Genomic DNA, 13153 nt, shown 5'->3' with positions numbered 1-13153 from the left:
TGTTATCCCATCATACCATCTCCTCCATAAACTTGTCGAGTTTAATCTTAAAGCCAGATAGATCTTTTGCCCCCACTGCTTCCCTTGGAAGGCTATTCCAAAACTTCACTCCTCTGATGGTTAGAAATCTTCGTCTAATTTCAAGTCTCAACTTCCTGGTGGCCAGTTTATATCCATTTGTTCTTGTGTCCACATTGGTACTTATATGTCCACATAGATGTTTGGGCTTGGGCAGGACCCTCTGACCTCGCAGGGTCCTAGAGTTTATTATCCTGTGTATGTTGTGGTATTTTTCTTGTTATATTAATTCAAGGATATTCTCTTCTACAGAAACCAAAGCCAAAGCCTCGGCCATCCATCACAAAGACTCAGTGGGAAAGTAATTATTTTGGGGTGCCTTTGTCCACTGTAGTGACTCCAGAAAAGCCTATTCCCATCTTTATCGAGCGATGTATTGAGTACATTGAAGCAACAGGTAAGAATTTCTCTTGGGGCAAGCATCAATGAGTAAAAGCGTACACTGGGAGCTTGGTGCAAAAGTCATATGTTTTAGTTTGTTAGGAAGTCCAGGATCATATTACCCTTGAGGGAGAGAGGCTTATAAAAATGTTTGTATGCAGATGCCTTTTTATATATTGGAAGACTGGAATTACATTTTCCTTAAGCTTCCTGCACTTAACCCTTTAAGTAAGCCAGGTTGCACTGCACTTTTTTTGGGGGAAAAAAAAACAAAAAACAGGTTGTATACAAAAATCTGCATTACAAGCAGTCTAATTGGTTAAATTGAAATGCTGAATACAATACAGTATTTAGGTTGTGAACTTGAATCCCCATTCCTTGCAATTTCAGCTTCCCTGATTTGTATTAGTAATTGACAAATCATTTGTATTTCATGAGATTAGAAAATGAGATAATTTGCTTTGTTGGGTTAAAGCTGAACTTTATTTTGGTGCCGATGTGGGCTTGGGCTTGTGCCTCAATCATGCTACACTGAAATTGCATCCAGATGCTGTAGAACTGCGCACTTTGCTGTTTCATGTCAACAATAAAAACTCATTTAATTTCATTCTGTTTGGCAAATGTATTAAGGTTTGTAGTGCACCGAAGATGTAAAGTGCCATTCTTGTGATTTCAGAAGTTTGCCAAATACTTACTAGCCACAGAAATAAATGTGGTAGCCAGAGAGTAATATGAAAATAACACCCCCCCATCACCAATATCAAGGAGTGGTGTCCTAATGAGAAACCCAAACCCAGCAATCCCCAGTGTTGTCATTCTCTTCATGGTACTGGCCCCAAACTTTGTGTTTCATCTTGTGCATGGTTAGGAAAATCAGATTATATACTGAGTTTAATTTTCTGTCTGGCTTCTGGAGAGAGAAGGATGGGTTGTTCTCCCATCCCCCTTACAGATGCAGAGTGGAAGGGCATCAGGAAGCTTGTGTCTTTTTATTTTTTTTTTTACTTTGTTCATCCTCTCCCTGGATCACACCCCTACTGTTGCTGCTGATCTCTGCCTTATAGCAGAGTGAAAACGACATTACTTTGACCCGCTTCACTCTGCTGTGGCATAGATTAAGGGTATATCTACATTACAGCTGCTTCCGTAGCACCATAGTTTAGACATTTCCTACATCAAAGGAGGAGGTTTTTCCATCAATGTACTCAATCCACCTCACCGTGAGGCAGTTGCTAGATTGACAGAACAATCCTTCCATTGACCTAGTCACATCTACACTGGAGGTTAGGTTGATTTAACTGTTTTGCCAGGGCATGACATTTTTCACATCCCTGAGTGATGTAGCTAGGTCAGCCTAAGTTTTAGGTGTAGACTGAACCTCAGGCCTCTGCTGTTCTTGGACTGTTTTTCAGGGTGGTAGGTGGGGAATCAGTGAGAAGGGAGGAAGAGAAAACATTCACCTTTTACAACTCTTGAGTCTGCCACAGGCATAAGGAATGGCATGAGCTACCAGTTAGCAACCTGTTGCCATGTCAGCTGAACATTGATGTGCATGATAAAGAAGACAGAACAGTCGTGGGGCAGTAATGGAAGAAACTATTGTTCAAGCATAACTTAAAATTGATTTAAAAAATAACTCAGTATCCCATTCTTCAGTATTAGTGAGTGTTCTTATTTGGCTTTTCCTTTCCCTGTGTTAATACAATAGGCCCTGAGATTATTCCTGATTCTGACACTTGATATCAATCTGTTTTCTAGGGATAGAGAGTTCCCATACCTAGTTCTAGTTCCATTTCTGGGAGAGTGACTTCTAAACCTTTCAACATGGAAACATACATTATTTTGGGCCTACTTGTGCATTTCCCCGTTTGCTTGTTCTGTACCTGAAGTGCAATGCAAGGATGTAATTTTGGAAGTTTATTTAATGGTTAGAGATTATCCTTGAATTCTGAAGCTAGGGTTGATTAGTATTGAAAGTCATCACAAGATTCAGTTCTGCCACAACTTCTGTGTCAAAATTCTTTAACTAGCAAAGAATTCTAGATGTCCTAACTATATCTGGATGGTTTACTTAATTCTGTTTGAAATACAATTTTTTGTGTTTCAGAGTAGCAGCCGTGTTAGTCTGTATCCACAAAAAGAAAAGGAGGACTTTTGGCACCTTAGAGACTAACAAATTTATTTGCGCATAAGCTTTCGTGAGCTACAGCTCACTTCATCGGATGCATTCAGTGGAAAATACAGTGGGGAGATTTATATACACAGAGAACATGAAACAATGGGTGTTACCATACACACTGTAAGGAGTGTGATCAGGTAAGGTGAGCTATTACCAGCAGGAGAGGGGGCGGGGGATCTTTTGTAGTGATAATCAAGGTGGGCCATTTCCAGCAGTTGACAAGAACGTCTGAGGAACAGCAAGGGTGGGGGTAATAAACACGGGGAAATAGTTTTACTTTGTGTAATGACCCATCCGCTCCCAGTCTTTATTCAAGCCTAAGTTAATTGTATCCAGTTTGCAAATTAATTCCAATTCAGCAGTCTCTCGGAGTCTGTTTTTGGAGTTTTTTTTGTTGAAGAATTGCCACTTTTAGGTCTGTAATTGAGTGACCAAAGAGATAGAAGTGTTCTCCGACTGGGTTTTTGAATGTTATAATTCTTGACGTCTGATTTGTGTCCATTTATTATCCACTTCAATCTCTTTATTATAATAATAGCTCACCTTACCTGATCACTCTCGTTACAGTGCGTATGGTAACGCCCATTGTTTCATGTTCTCTGTGTATATAAATCTCGCCACTGTATTTTCCACTGAATGCATCCAGTGAAGTGAGCTGTAGCTCATGAAAGCTTATGCTCAAATAAATTTGTTAGTCTCTAAGGTTCCACAAGTCCTCCTTTACTTTTTTGTGTGTGCTTGACAGTATTTTTGATCCTTTTTTCGCCCTCCTCTGGTTTTCACTTGCTGCTTTCAAAGCCTTGATAGCATTTGAGGTGGGAGGTGCTCTTAGTCTCTAGTAATGCAAATTCTTCTTCAGTAATAGCTATGCTCAAGATTACAGGCTTAAACTAATGTGTTAGTAGCCCAACACAGTCAGGCTGCGGATTACAGTCTCTTTACGCCTGGATTTATTCTCTCTAATCCAAGTGTAATCAGTAATGATTAAGTATCATTAAGTGTGGACAGATTGCCTCAGCCTGCTATTAACCCTGATAGCAACATCTGGAGTTGAGTAATGGTGTTAACACTCTCACTATTTGAAACTTCATGACAAGGGGGAAAATACACTGACTTTTAATCTTTCAAGGTCTGGGTCAAATGAAGCCTAGACAACAGTCCAAAAAGTCAATTTTAAAGTGTGATATACTGATTTAGTTCCAATTAAATAACTCTTCAGTGTAAGTCTGTATTCTATATTTGAAAATGCTTCTTTAGACAAGGATTCTCTTCTGTTTGATCTAGTTGTTAAATGCCAGCAAAGCTTTGCTGGAGTGCTAAAGGACGTAAATCTTTGGTGTCCTATCCCCACCTTCTCAAAAGTCATACAACAGGGTAATGTGTACAGACAAAATAAAGCTAATGACATATATATCAGGTTTCAGACTTCATTTAAAATGAAAATGTCTTACATACACAGAACCTGCTTTTAGAATAGGTGTAGGTAGCATCCCTATTGCTTATACTGGTCCCGTCCGTTATGCTGTTCCTTTGTTAAAGGTGTTGGGGTTTGATGCAATGTGTAGATGGAACTTAATCTTCAGCTACCCTTCTGTATCCTCTTCAGATACTGAGTTTGTAATGCTCTGAACTGGAAGGTGAAGACCTGACACAGATATTGAAAATCCAGTCGCTGATATTTCATTTTCACTGATTTTTCTCCAGTAGGTGTGATTTATAAGCCTATCCCCTAATCCATATTGGGCTTCTGAGATGTCCTAATACCTAAACTGCCTTCTCTGAAGAGCAGCTTTTTGCTAGAGACAGTTGCATTTTGGTCCCCATCTGTTCTCATTTTTTCAAAGTGGTGATATGGCTCCTCAGATCTATGCGGTATTTAAATTGCTGTCAGGATTCAGTTGTTGGAGTCTTTGCTTTGACCAATGGAAGGTTTTCTCTTGCTTGGTGATAAGTCCGTTTATCTTGAGGGAATTGCCATTTTCTCCTGAAGATCTTTGATCCTACAGCTGTGGCCTTGAATGGTCATTTTCTCTTGGGGGCTCTAAATTTTTCTATATATGTTTCAGCTTTATTCCCTTATGGCTCATATGAGGGGAAAAATGGGACAGCATCTTTGTTGCTTTGATGGTATAATTCAGGCATTTGCAACACTGGTGACCAAGACATCTGTAAAGACCCAAGAATTTATTTTTCCAGCCAGAGCTAAATTCAAATAGTTCTGTTGCCTGCTCAACACCCAAAACAGCAGGATATTCCTGAAGAGATTCTCTAGTCTGAAACCTGAAGTATTCTGCATCATCAGAATTTCCTAGGTTTCCGTTTTTGTGTGTTTGTATAGGGGAACATCTTTTGTCATTGCAGTCCAGCTCTGTTCACTTAAAGTTCGTGAGGGAAAAAATAATCTCTTCTTGAAACGCTTCCTAAAACATGCCTTCTATCCACTGCATGTGCCTATTAATTTCCCTATCAGTGATACAAGTTCTAATGTTTTTAATCTATTCACCATATATGTTCGACAGTTTGTTTATACTGCAGAGGAATGCAAAAATTAAAGGGAAAAAAATTTATCTGTGGACAAGTGGTCAGTCATTTCAGTTACAAACGATTGAGTTCTTTCGGTGGTGGCAGTGGTTGTTCTTACTATAGTACTGCAGTAGTGCTTATGAGTTCCAAACAGCGATCAGGGTCCCCTTGTGCTTGGCACTGTACAAATGTATAGCAGAGATGGATGGTCCTTGTCCCCAAAAGCTTACAATCTAAGTTGTAGACAGATTTTAAAAGTTGCTGTACAATCTGCTTTGGCTTGGCTGGAAAATTAAACTAGTTTCTTATTTTTCTGGGAAAGGGTAACTGCTCTTGACCTACCTGACTATTTTGATCTACCAGAGTAGCTGAAAAACCCAGGCTCTATCTCTTCCCAGTCACCATACACCTGTGATCAGAGAGCTAAGTCAATACATTCAAACTAATGTTCATCACCTCCCCATCTTCCGTCTCTCACCAGAATAGCAACTCAGTTCCGTTTTGTTTAGCCTCTTCTCTCCTTACACCAGAGGCAGCTCAGTTCTCTTTGCTCCCATTCCATGTGGCCCCACTTTTTCACCATCCCCTGATTGATGTCACTCATTCTGCCCCAGCCTCATCGATGGCCTCTTTTTGGCAGGTAGGAAACCTGACACATTTATTTACCCAGATATTATTTCTACTTTTCCTGAGCTTCTGCGTACTGGTTTAGTTAAATTGGTGCAAGCTTGTGTGCACACGTTCTGGTTTCAGTTTAAGAATGTCTACACACAAACAACTGTCAGGAATGGCACAGGTAAACTTAGTCCTGCCTCAGTGCAGGGGGCTGGACTTGATGACCTTCATTTGTGATTCTAAACTTGCACTGTCTACACACAAACTTGCACTAGCAAACTAAATCAGTTAAAAAACATACCTTTAGTTAAACTGGTGCAACCCTGTGTGTATAGACAAAACTTAGAGTATTTTACTCCTTGGGTACGTTGTACTGGGTTTTTATGTGCACAGCTACACTGATGTATCTATATATAAATTGGTTTAATTTTTGTATATTTGCTTTAGGGATAATCAATATGTCATATTTACTGGCAGTTATGGCTTATTTTCATGTGTGTTTAAATATGCGCATTTCTTTAATTGTAATGGAAGTTTCTTTTGGAAAAGCCAGTAGCTTTAATTTCCTGAATAGTGATCAGCAGTTGGCTTGATATAAAAGGAAATGCTTTGCTTAAGGACATATAGCTGCCCTGTTTGCTAATCATTTAATTCACTGGAGGAATGGGTTATACTGTTCTCTCAACTGGCAGTTCAAACGCGCGCAGTCAGTTGTCTCAGCACGTACAGACTCCTGTAGATGAGTCTGAGACTTTTTGGCCATCAAAATACAAAGACTATTACCTGGTCTTTCTCCATGGGCTAACATGAACTAAGTGTGCTGCAGAGGCTTGTAAGAGATCTTGAGTTGTAAAATTAAACATATGCACTTAAAGGGGAAGTCGGATTTGCATGGTAAGAGATATAGCGGGGGTGGGTGGCGGCTAGTTAATCAGAACTCCACTAAATGATAATTATTGCAATATCAGGTCTCATAAATGTGTTCTAATATGTGAAGGGAGGAGGACAACCCCAAGTTCTTTGTTTTCTGAGAAATATGGCAGTGAGCTTGTATTAACTGTATGTAACCAGTTCTCACCAAACTCAGAAGAGCCAAAAAGGGATAGTTCTCTTTCCCCTGTTTACACCTCTCTTTGTGGCGTGTACAAAAAATGTGCAGAAGTCATTGATTTACTAATCATCAAAGATTTGTTCCAAAGAAGATTCTCTTTTATAGATTTGATAGATTAATGTTTTGGTAAGAGTTTGGAAAAGTGATTATTTGTTCTGCTTGAATTAGCCAAAAGTGAGGGTGAAGGCCAATAGGTTGTTGCTAGTAGAGGTCAAGGGCTGCATGAGGAAGGCAAGGGGGGACTAAATGGTGTAGGGGGTTGGTAATCTGATACAGAGCCTCTCCCCTCTGGGTCACTAGTTCAAATCAAACTGGTATCAGCAGGGACTGAAAGTTAGCATCTGACAGCTGTTCATTGGCCTGCCTGAAAGGAGGTCTGGTGGTCCTTGAAAATAGAGGATCTCCTTTTGTCACTAAGTTCTGCAGTCAAAATTGACACACAGCCACTAACTAACATTATTTGGGTTCTTTGGACTCAAAACGGGTTTTTTTGTTTTTTGTTTTTTAAAGAACTGAAGTTAACAATCACAAGAGGCATCAGAGAGATGTTCTGTACATAATACAGATCTTTTAAACCTAAACAATTGGACAATGTTGATTTTTTTTTTTTTTTTTAAGTAAGCATGATATTCTGCTCGCAGATTAGCCCTTACAATAGAGAGAGAAATATCTTAGTGCTTCACAAGTATTTTTAAGGCTGTAATTGCTGTGCTAGGTTTTTATCGTAAAGCTGTCTTTGCTTCAGCAGCCTAAAGATGAATAAAATGCAAAGTGCTGTGGTGGTTTTGCTTCCTAATATCATGCCAGAGGTTCTGACTGCTGATTCTTCTACTTACATTTTGCACATCTTCTTTTGGCTGCTGCCAAAACGTAAATTATTTTCTTTTGAACATGTAACTAAAGTGTAATAATCTGCAAGTAGTAGCATTTTCAGGCATAGAACAACCAGCGACTTTGTAATACAATCCTGTCGAGCTTTCGTTTTGTCAGAAGTAATCCTGTTCTAGAATTTAGGACTGCCTTCAGATTAACTCTAATCTCTGGCTGTTGCATTCTGGTAGAACTGCATAATATAAGGCCATTTTTCTCTGGAGCACTTTGAGTGTAACTTCTGTTTATATTGTTCAGTGGGAAGGAAGAGCTTTGAATGAGACCTTTTTCAAAATAGAAACTATAAAATTCCTCCCAGGAATGTTGGAATATAGCAATAGGGAGCCAGATCTTGTTCCTGCTATCATTGTACTATGCTTCCTTATGAATAGATTGCTTCTTATTTATGCTTGCTCTTTTCTCTGAGCCTTTTGATCCATTTGCAGCCATTCTGTGTGAGAGATTGGTTTGTACTCTGAAATGGCCGGTGTGTAGAAAACAGTCCTCTAGGATTCTGTCTGCAGACATTTTTAATATTGCAAAAACACAATAGTCTGTCCCTCACAATAGAAAAACCTCTTTTTCTTTAGTGTACTAATGAGATATTAGGCTTTCAGTCTGTCAGTGCAAATCGCTCACCATCAGATAGAGCAGGTTCATTGGCATAGCTGAAATGAGGTATCCCATTAGCCCACTTGCTGTTGTATCAGCAGTTCAGGGAAGCTTTAACCACTGGTTAACACACACACATCCACTTCTCACAAAGGAAACTGCACAAAGGAAACTGGCTGACAAGGATACATGTCATGGCTGCTGCCTAACCAGTAGGTAGTTCCACGCCTTGCATGAACATCCGACTTCCTTGGTGAAAGGAGAGATGAGTATCTTCAATTAGGGCTGTTGCATATTGCAGCATTGACATTAGAACAACCAGCTGTAACGATGTCCACCCTAGTATGGACTTGCAAAACACTTTTCACAACTATTACAACTTCCACATGACCTTTCTAGGAATCAGTTCAGATGTGCTGGGTGAAACGTGGAATCATGCTTATGCTGTGCTACGCTGTAATAGACACAGAGGTGTGTGTATTTGCTTGCTGGTTTAGAGCCTTGTGATATTAGATTACCTTGTATGGCTTTACTAATACAGTTCTACAGCAAGCTCTGAAGCCCTGTTCACACTGTAACTAAACTAGCTAAAGCTAAAATGTCCAGTGGTGCTATCTCAGGCTATTTCTCTAGCAGGGTTTGAACACAGGTGCAAAATGTTTTTTATTTAAAAAAAAAAATGGTAAGGTGACATGCTCTAATCATGTTGACCATTCAGTGATAAATCATGTGGTTTTTCTTGTCGCATGTTCAAAGTTCGTAATGCATCAGAACTGCAACTAGTCCTCACTAGGTCCTCCCACTGTGTTACAAATAGCTAGGGGAATGATTTTACGTGCAAGGCTGTGTCTATCAGCTTTACATCTGTAGCTATAATGTATTCAGACAGTACTGTATAAATAGCTATCGGGACAAGGTTTTTGTTAGTGCATCTGTAGCTCATTTTGCCCCAGTGGGATGAATAATACCCTGCAGTTAGCAGCCAGAATTCTCCCTCAAATAATGGAGTGCTCTGAGTATTGTTAATCTTTTTCTTAGTTTGGTAGATCAGTTAGAGGCTGAGAGCCCTTTTGGCAGACCAAGTGCTGGTTGGTTGGTTGTATGTGTTGATAGTGTGCTGTGCCCTTTGTCATATTGCTGACACCCTTTATGATGTATATGCTGAGAGTGCAGGTCTAACCTGCTCCGAAACAGGCAGAATCAGCACATACAATAGATCTCTAGCTGGTGTGTTAGAAGAGGGATTTTGTTCTGTATGTGAAGTGGAATGGCAGTGATCAGCCATTGATAATCTCCATAGTGAAACCTAAATGGTGTCACCTGAAGATGCTTTAAATCAGTGGGGTTGACCATTTAGTTTTTTCTTTTGCTATGAAAATCTGTTCATTTGTTTTACCTTTCATGGTACAACACTAAAGACCATTTGAAAGATTATCTTGCTTCAGGGTATTTCTCTGGTCCTGATTTGGCAGGGATTTGAGTACATATACATCATAATGCCCAATACAAAATATATATTTGATTCCAGCAGGTTTTGAACTCATTCTCCTGGTGATCATGTGCTTCTGTTTTGATTAACTCTGTGGCATGAGCAGGGGGAATCCATGTTTTATCAGATTCTACCAATTAGTGTAATTGAAGGTTTTAGGTTTTTTTTGTTTGAGGGCTCATAACTTTCATAAATGTTTGCTCTGAGTTTAAACTTCGTGTACAAGAGGCTTTTCCTAGAGGAGCCTTAATCTATATAGTAGGGGAAAAAGTAATTGTAATGAGGAAAATAGTTAGCAAGTTAGCCAAAAGGGAAAAAAAACTTGTGAATGTAGGGAGGTAGGAAGGCCAAGAGTTCAGTTCTGTCAATGTTTGGCAACTTGGCCACTCTGTGCCTTTATTAGCACAGCTTTAACACTGTTTATTTAACAAAAAACAAAAATAAGCCCACAAAAAGCAAAACAAAACCCTAGAACTTAATTGAAAACCAGAAGCAATGCAGTTCGCTCTGATATCCTGGAAGGTAGGTTGTACTGTGTTTTTTTTTTTAATCTAACAGCTCTGAGCTATTGACAGATGAAACTGCATTATGTTGGTTTCTCTCAGTCAAAAGACTAAATCCAATTCACTAGTTACAGTCTTGCCCTGTGTATGTGTTGGTCCTCCAAACTTCACTCTTCATCAGTTCGTCTCTGCAGCATTAATAATTGAAGTAATGTGAATAACTGTGGAAGTTCAAACGGAATATAGATTCTTTTTATCCCTTATAGCAATGGTGGGTGAAACGGGATAACATCTGTGAACCATTTTAATATTTAATTTTAGCCAGGTTGATCTTGATGCCTTAAAATAAATCCCTGCATATTTGTCCCCCTAGGAAAACTAGTCTGTGAACCTTGGATCTAAAACTGAAGATCAGATTTTCTAAGTGAAGTGACTTCTCTCTTACTCTCAGTGAAAAGAGTAAAGCTTCCAGGTTGCTTGCTATGTGGGCTAGAATAATCACTTCTGCATACTCTCTCACCATCCCACCTCCTGCATGAGGGTGATATTACCTGGAGTTTCACCTTGTGGTATTTCACATGTGGGATTCAGTGATTACTTGTTGAAACAATTAATTTCCCAGTGGTTAGCTCAGTGTTTAATAACCCAAAGGTCTTAGCAGCAATGCTGCTGATGTAGCTTTGATATTAAATACGAGAGGTCCTTGTGGTGGAGGGAATATCAGTAGGTGTTCTTGTTAGTGCAACATTGCAAGAGGGTGAATCTTCAGCATAACTCCCTGGATGAAAGATCCATCAGCATTACCTAGCTCTAAAAGAAAAATTGCCTCAAGCTATAGAATTGGAACTAGAGAGAGATGAAGAGTATCTCCATTACCTGGAAATATTCTTTCAGGGAGAACATTAAAACCTGCAGCTTTGGATTCGTGGCTGCATTAGATCAGATTGTGTGCGTCATTCGGAGTTCGCATGTCAGCCTCAGCTCTTTGGTTGCAATTGAAAGCTCTAAATAAAAATGGACTTTTGATTTTTGTATGGATGGTTGTGACCACCACCACTGTTTGGTAGGCTGACTGAATAAATGAGCAGAGTGCTTTGTGTGGAAGAACGTATTTAAATTTTATCTTTTAATTTCTGATGGTGTCTTCAGGAAAGCAACTTCTTGTTAGATCAAGAGACCTTTAGAAAACAGATTCTCAATGATTATTCTGGGAGACAGATATGTATCTTATGACAAGCAGAACTGCAGAAAAATGTCCCCGAAAAAGGGGGAGTCTTATGCAAATTCCAAAAGGATATGTTGTATGTTATCCTAGCCCTAATGACTATTTATTGCTGGGTATGAAGTGGGAATTTTCTGTAATCTTTTTGAGACTCCTGTGTATGCCTCAGTTTCCCTTATTTTTTGCATGTTACTGGGAGAGGCAGGACTGTTTGCTTTCAGGGCAGGCTGGGCAACATAGATATGAATGTTACTTAGCTCTCTGAGCCTGAATGGTTTCAGAGTAACAGCCGTGTTAGTCTGTATTCACAAAAAGAAAAGGAGTACTTGTGGCACCTTAGAGACTAACCAATTTATTTGAGCATGAGCTTTCGTGAGCTACAGCTCACTTCATCGGATGCATCCGATGAAGTGAGCTGTAGCTCACAAAAGCTCATGCTCAAATAAATTGGTTAGTCTCTAAGGTGCCACAAGTACTCCTTTTCTTTTTGAGCCTGAATGGGATGTTAAAAATGACTGGCCTAGGCTGACCCCATATCAGTGGAAAATCTGAGAAGATGGCAAATCCAGTCACCAGTACACTGATGTCTAGCAACCAAGGACCGAGAGAAAGATGGAGTTCCCCACCTTTCAGCAGAAAAGCTGAGCAAAATCTCCCAGCTCGAAAATAAAAGACTGGGGAAGATGTGAGGTGGGGGGACAAGAGTTGGCTGCTACAGGGAGTCATGGGCTCTCACCTAGGAACTGACAAGGAGGTGAGAGAGAGAGATGGAGTGTGAACGTGAGGGTTTCACTACAGCTTGGCTGGGGGCTCTGGGCTAACCAGAATGGTTTATGCCTTAATCTTCATTTCTCTGTGCTAACATAAGTACTTCCTATGTTGTGTGCCAGTTGACTAATAAACCCTGCTGTTTTGACAACACCATTTGAGTGTCACTGCAAATGCTTGGTGAGGTACATTAATCCCTGAAAAATGTATAAGACTCTACCTGGAGCATGTCTCAGGTGGACTTACTGAACAGAGCTCATGGTATGAAGCAGGAGTGTTGAAGCAGCAGAGGTTCAGCCTCAGGAGACAATGAGGCCATGTCGCCTATCCTGTAGAAAGAGAGAATCCCCTTGGGGGTCTGGTATACTGAAGGGGTTCCTCTAAGAGACTGCTCCAGAGCCGGGGGCGTAGGACCGATACTGTGGATCAGTGACTTTGATGTCCTAAATATAGTCTCCACTTTGAGACCCAGCTGCTCACATATTATCCTCTATGGTTTGATTTGCAGGTAGGTTTCAGCATTAGATAACTGAATCCTATTTAGCCAAGCAGAGGTGGCATGTGTTAGTGTGGTATTTCTAGTCTCTAAAGGTCACTTCTCCCTTCCTTTCCCCAGGTGTAGGTGGAATTTGTAATCTTGGAATTTGTCCTTATATGTTGTAATACCTGTGTGGGGAATAAGACTATGTTATAACTTCAGAGCCATCTCTTTTCCGGTTATTGTCCTGTGACACTTTAGCTTTTTTCTACACCAAGTTTAGACTTGCAAGCTCTTCGGGGCATTGTCTGTCTATAAGGTGCC

General features: G+C 40.0%; 1 protein-coding gene across 2 annotated transcripts in view; it reads left to right on the top strand.

Annotated features, from left to right (window-relative positions):
* ARHGAP35 (Rho GTPase activating protein 35) overlaps positions 1-13153 on the top strand; it is a 109992-nt gene that overhangs the window by 54782 nt on the left and 42057 nt on the right. For both annotated transcript variants that reach the window (XM_077840071.1, XM_077840072.1), the window contains one exon: positions 331-475. In XM_077840071.1, coding sequence (XP_077696197.1) covers positions 331-475 — 145 coding nt within the window. The remainder of the gene's footprint in view (positions 1-330; positions 476-13153) is intronic.

Source organism: Eretmochelys imbricata, chromosome 23, assembly GCF_965152235.1.
Source record: "Eretmochelys imbricata isolate rEreImb1 chromosome 23, rEreImb1.hap1, whole genome shotgun sequence".
Lineage (NCBI taxonomy): Eukaryota > Metazoa > Chordata > Testudines > Cheloniidae > Eretmochelys > Eretmochelys imbricata.
Note: the sequence above shows the minus strand (reverse complement) of the source record. Positions and strands in the feature narration are given on the sequence as shown.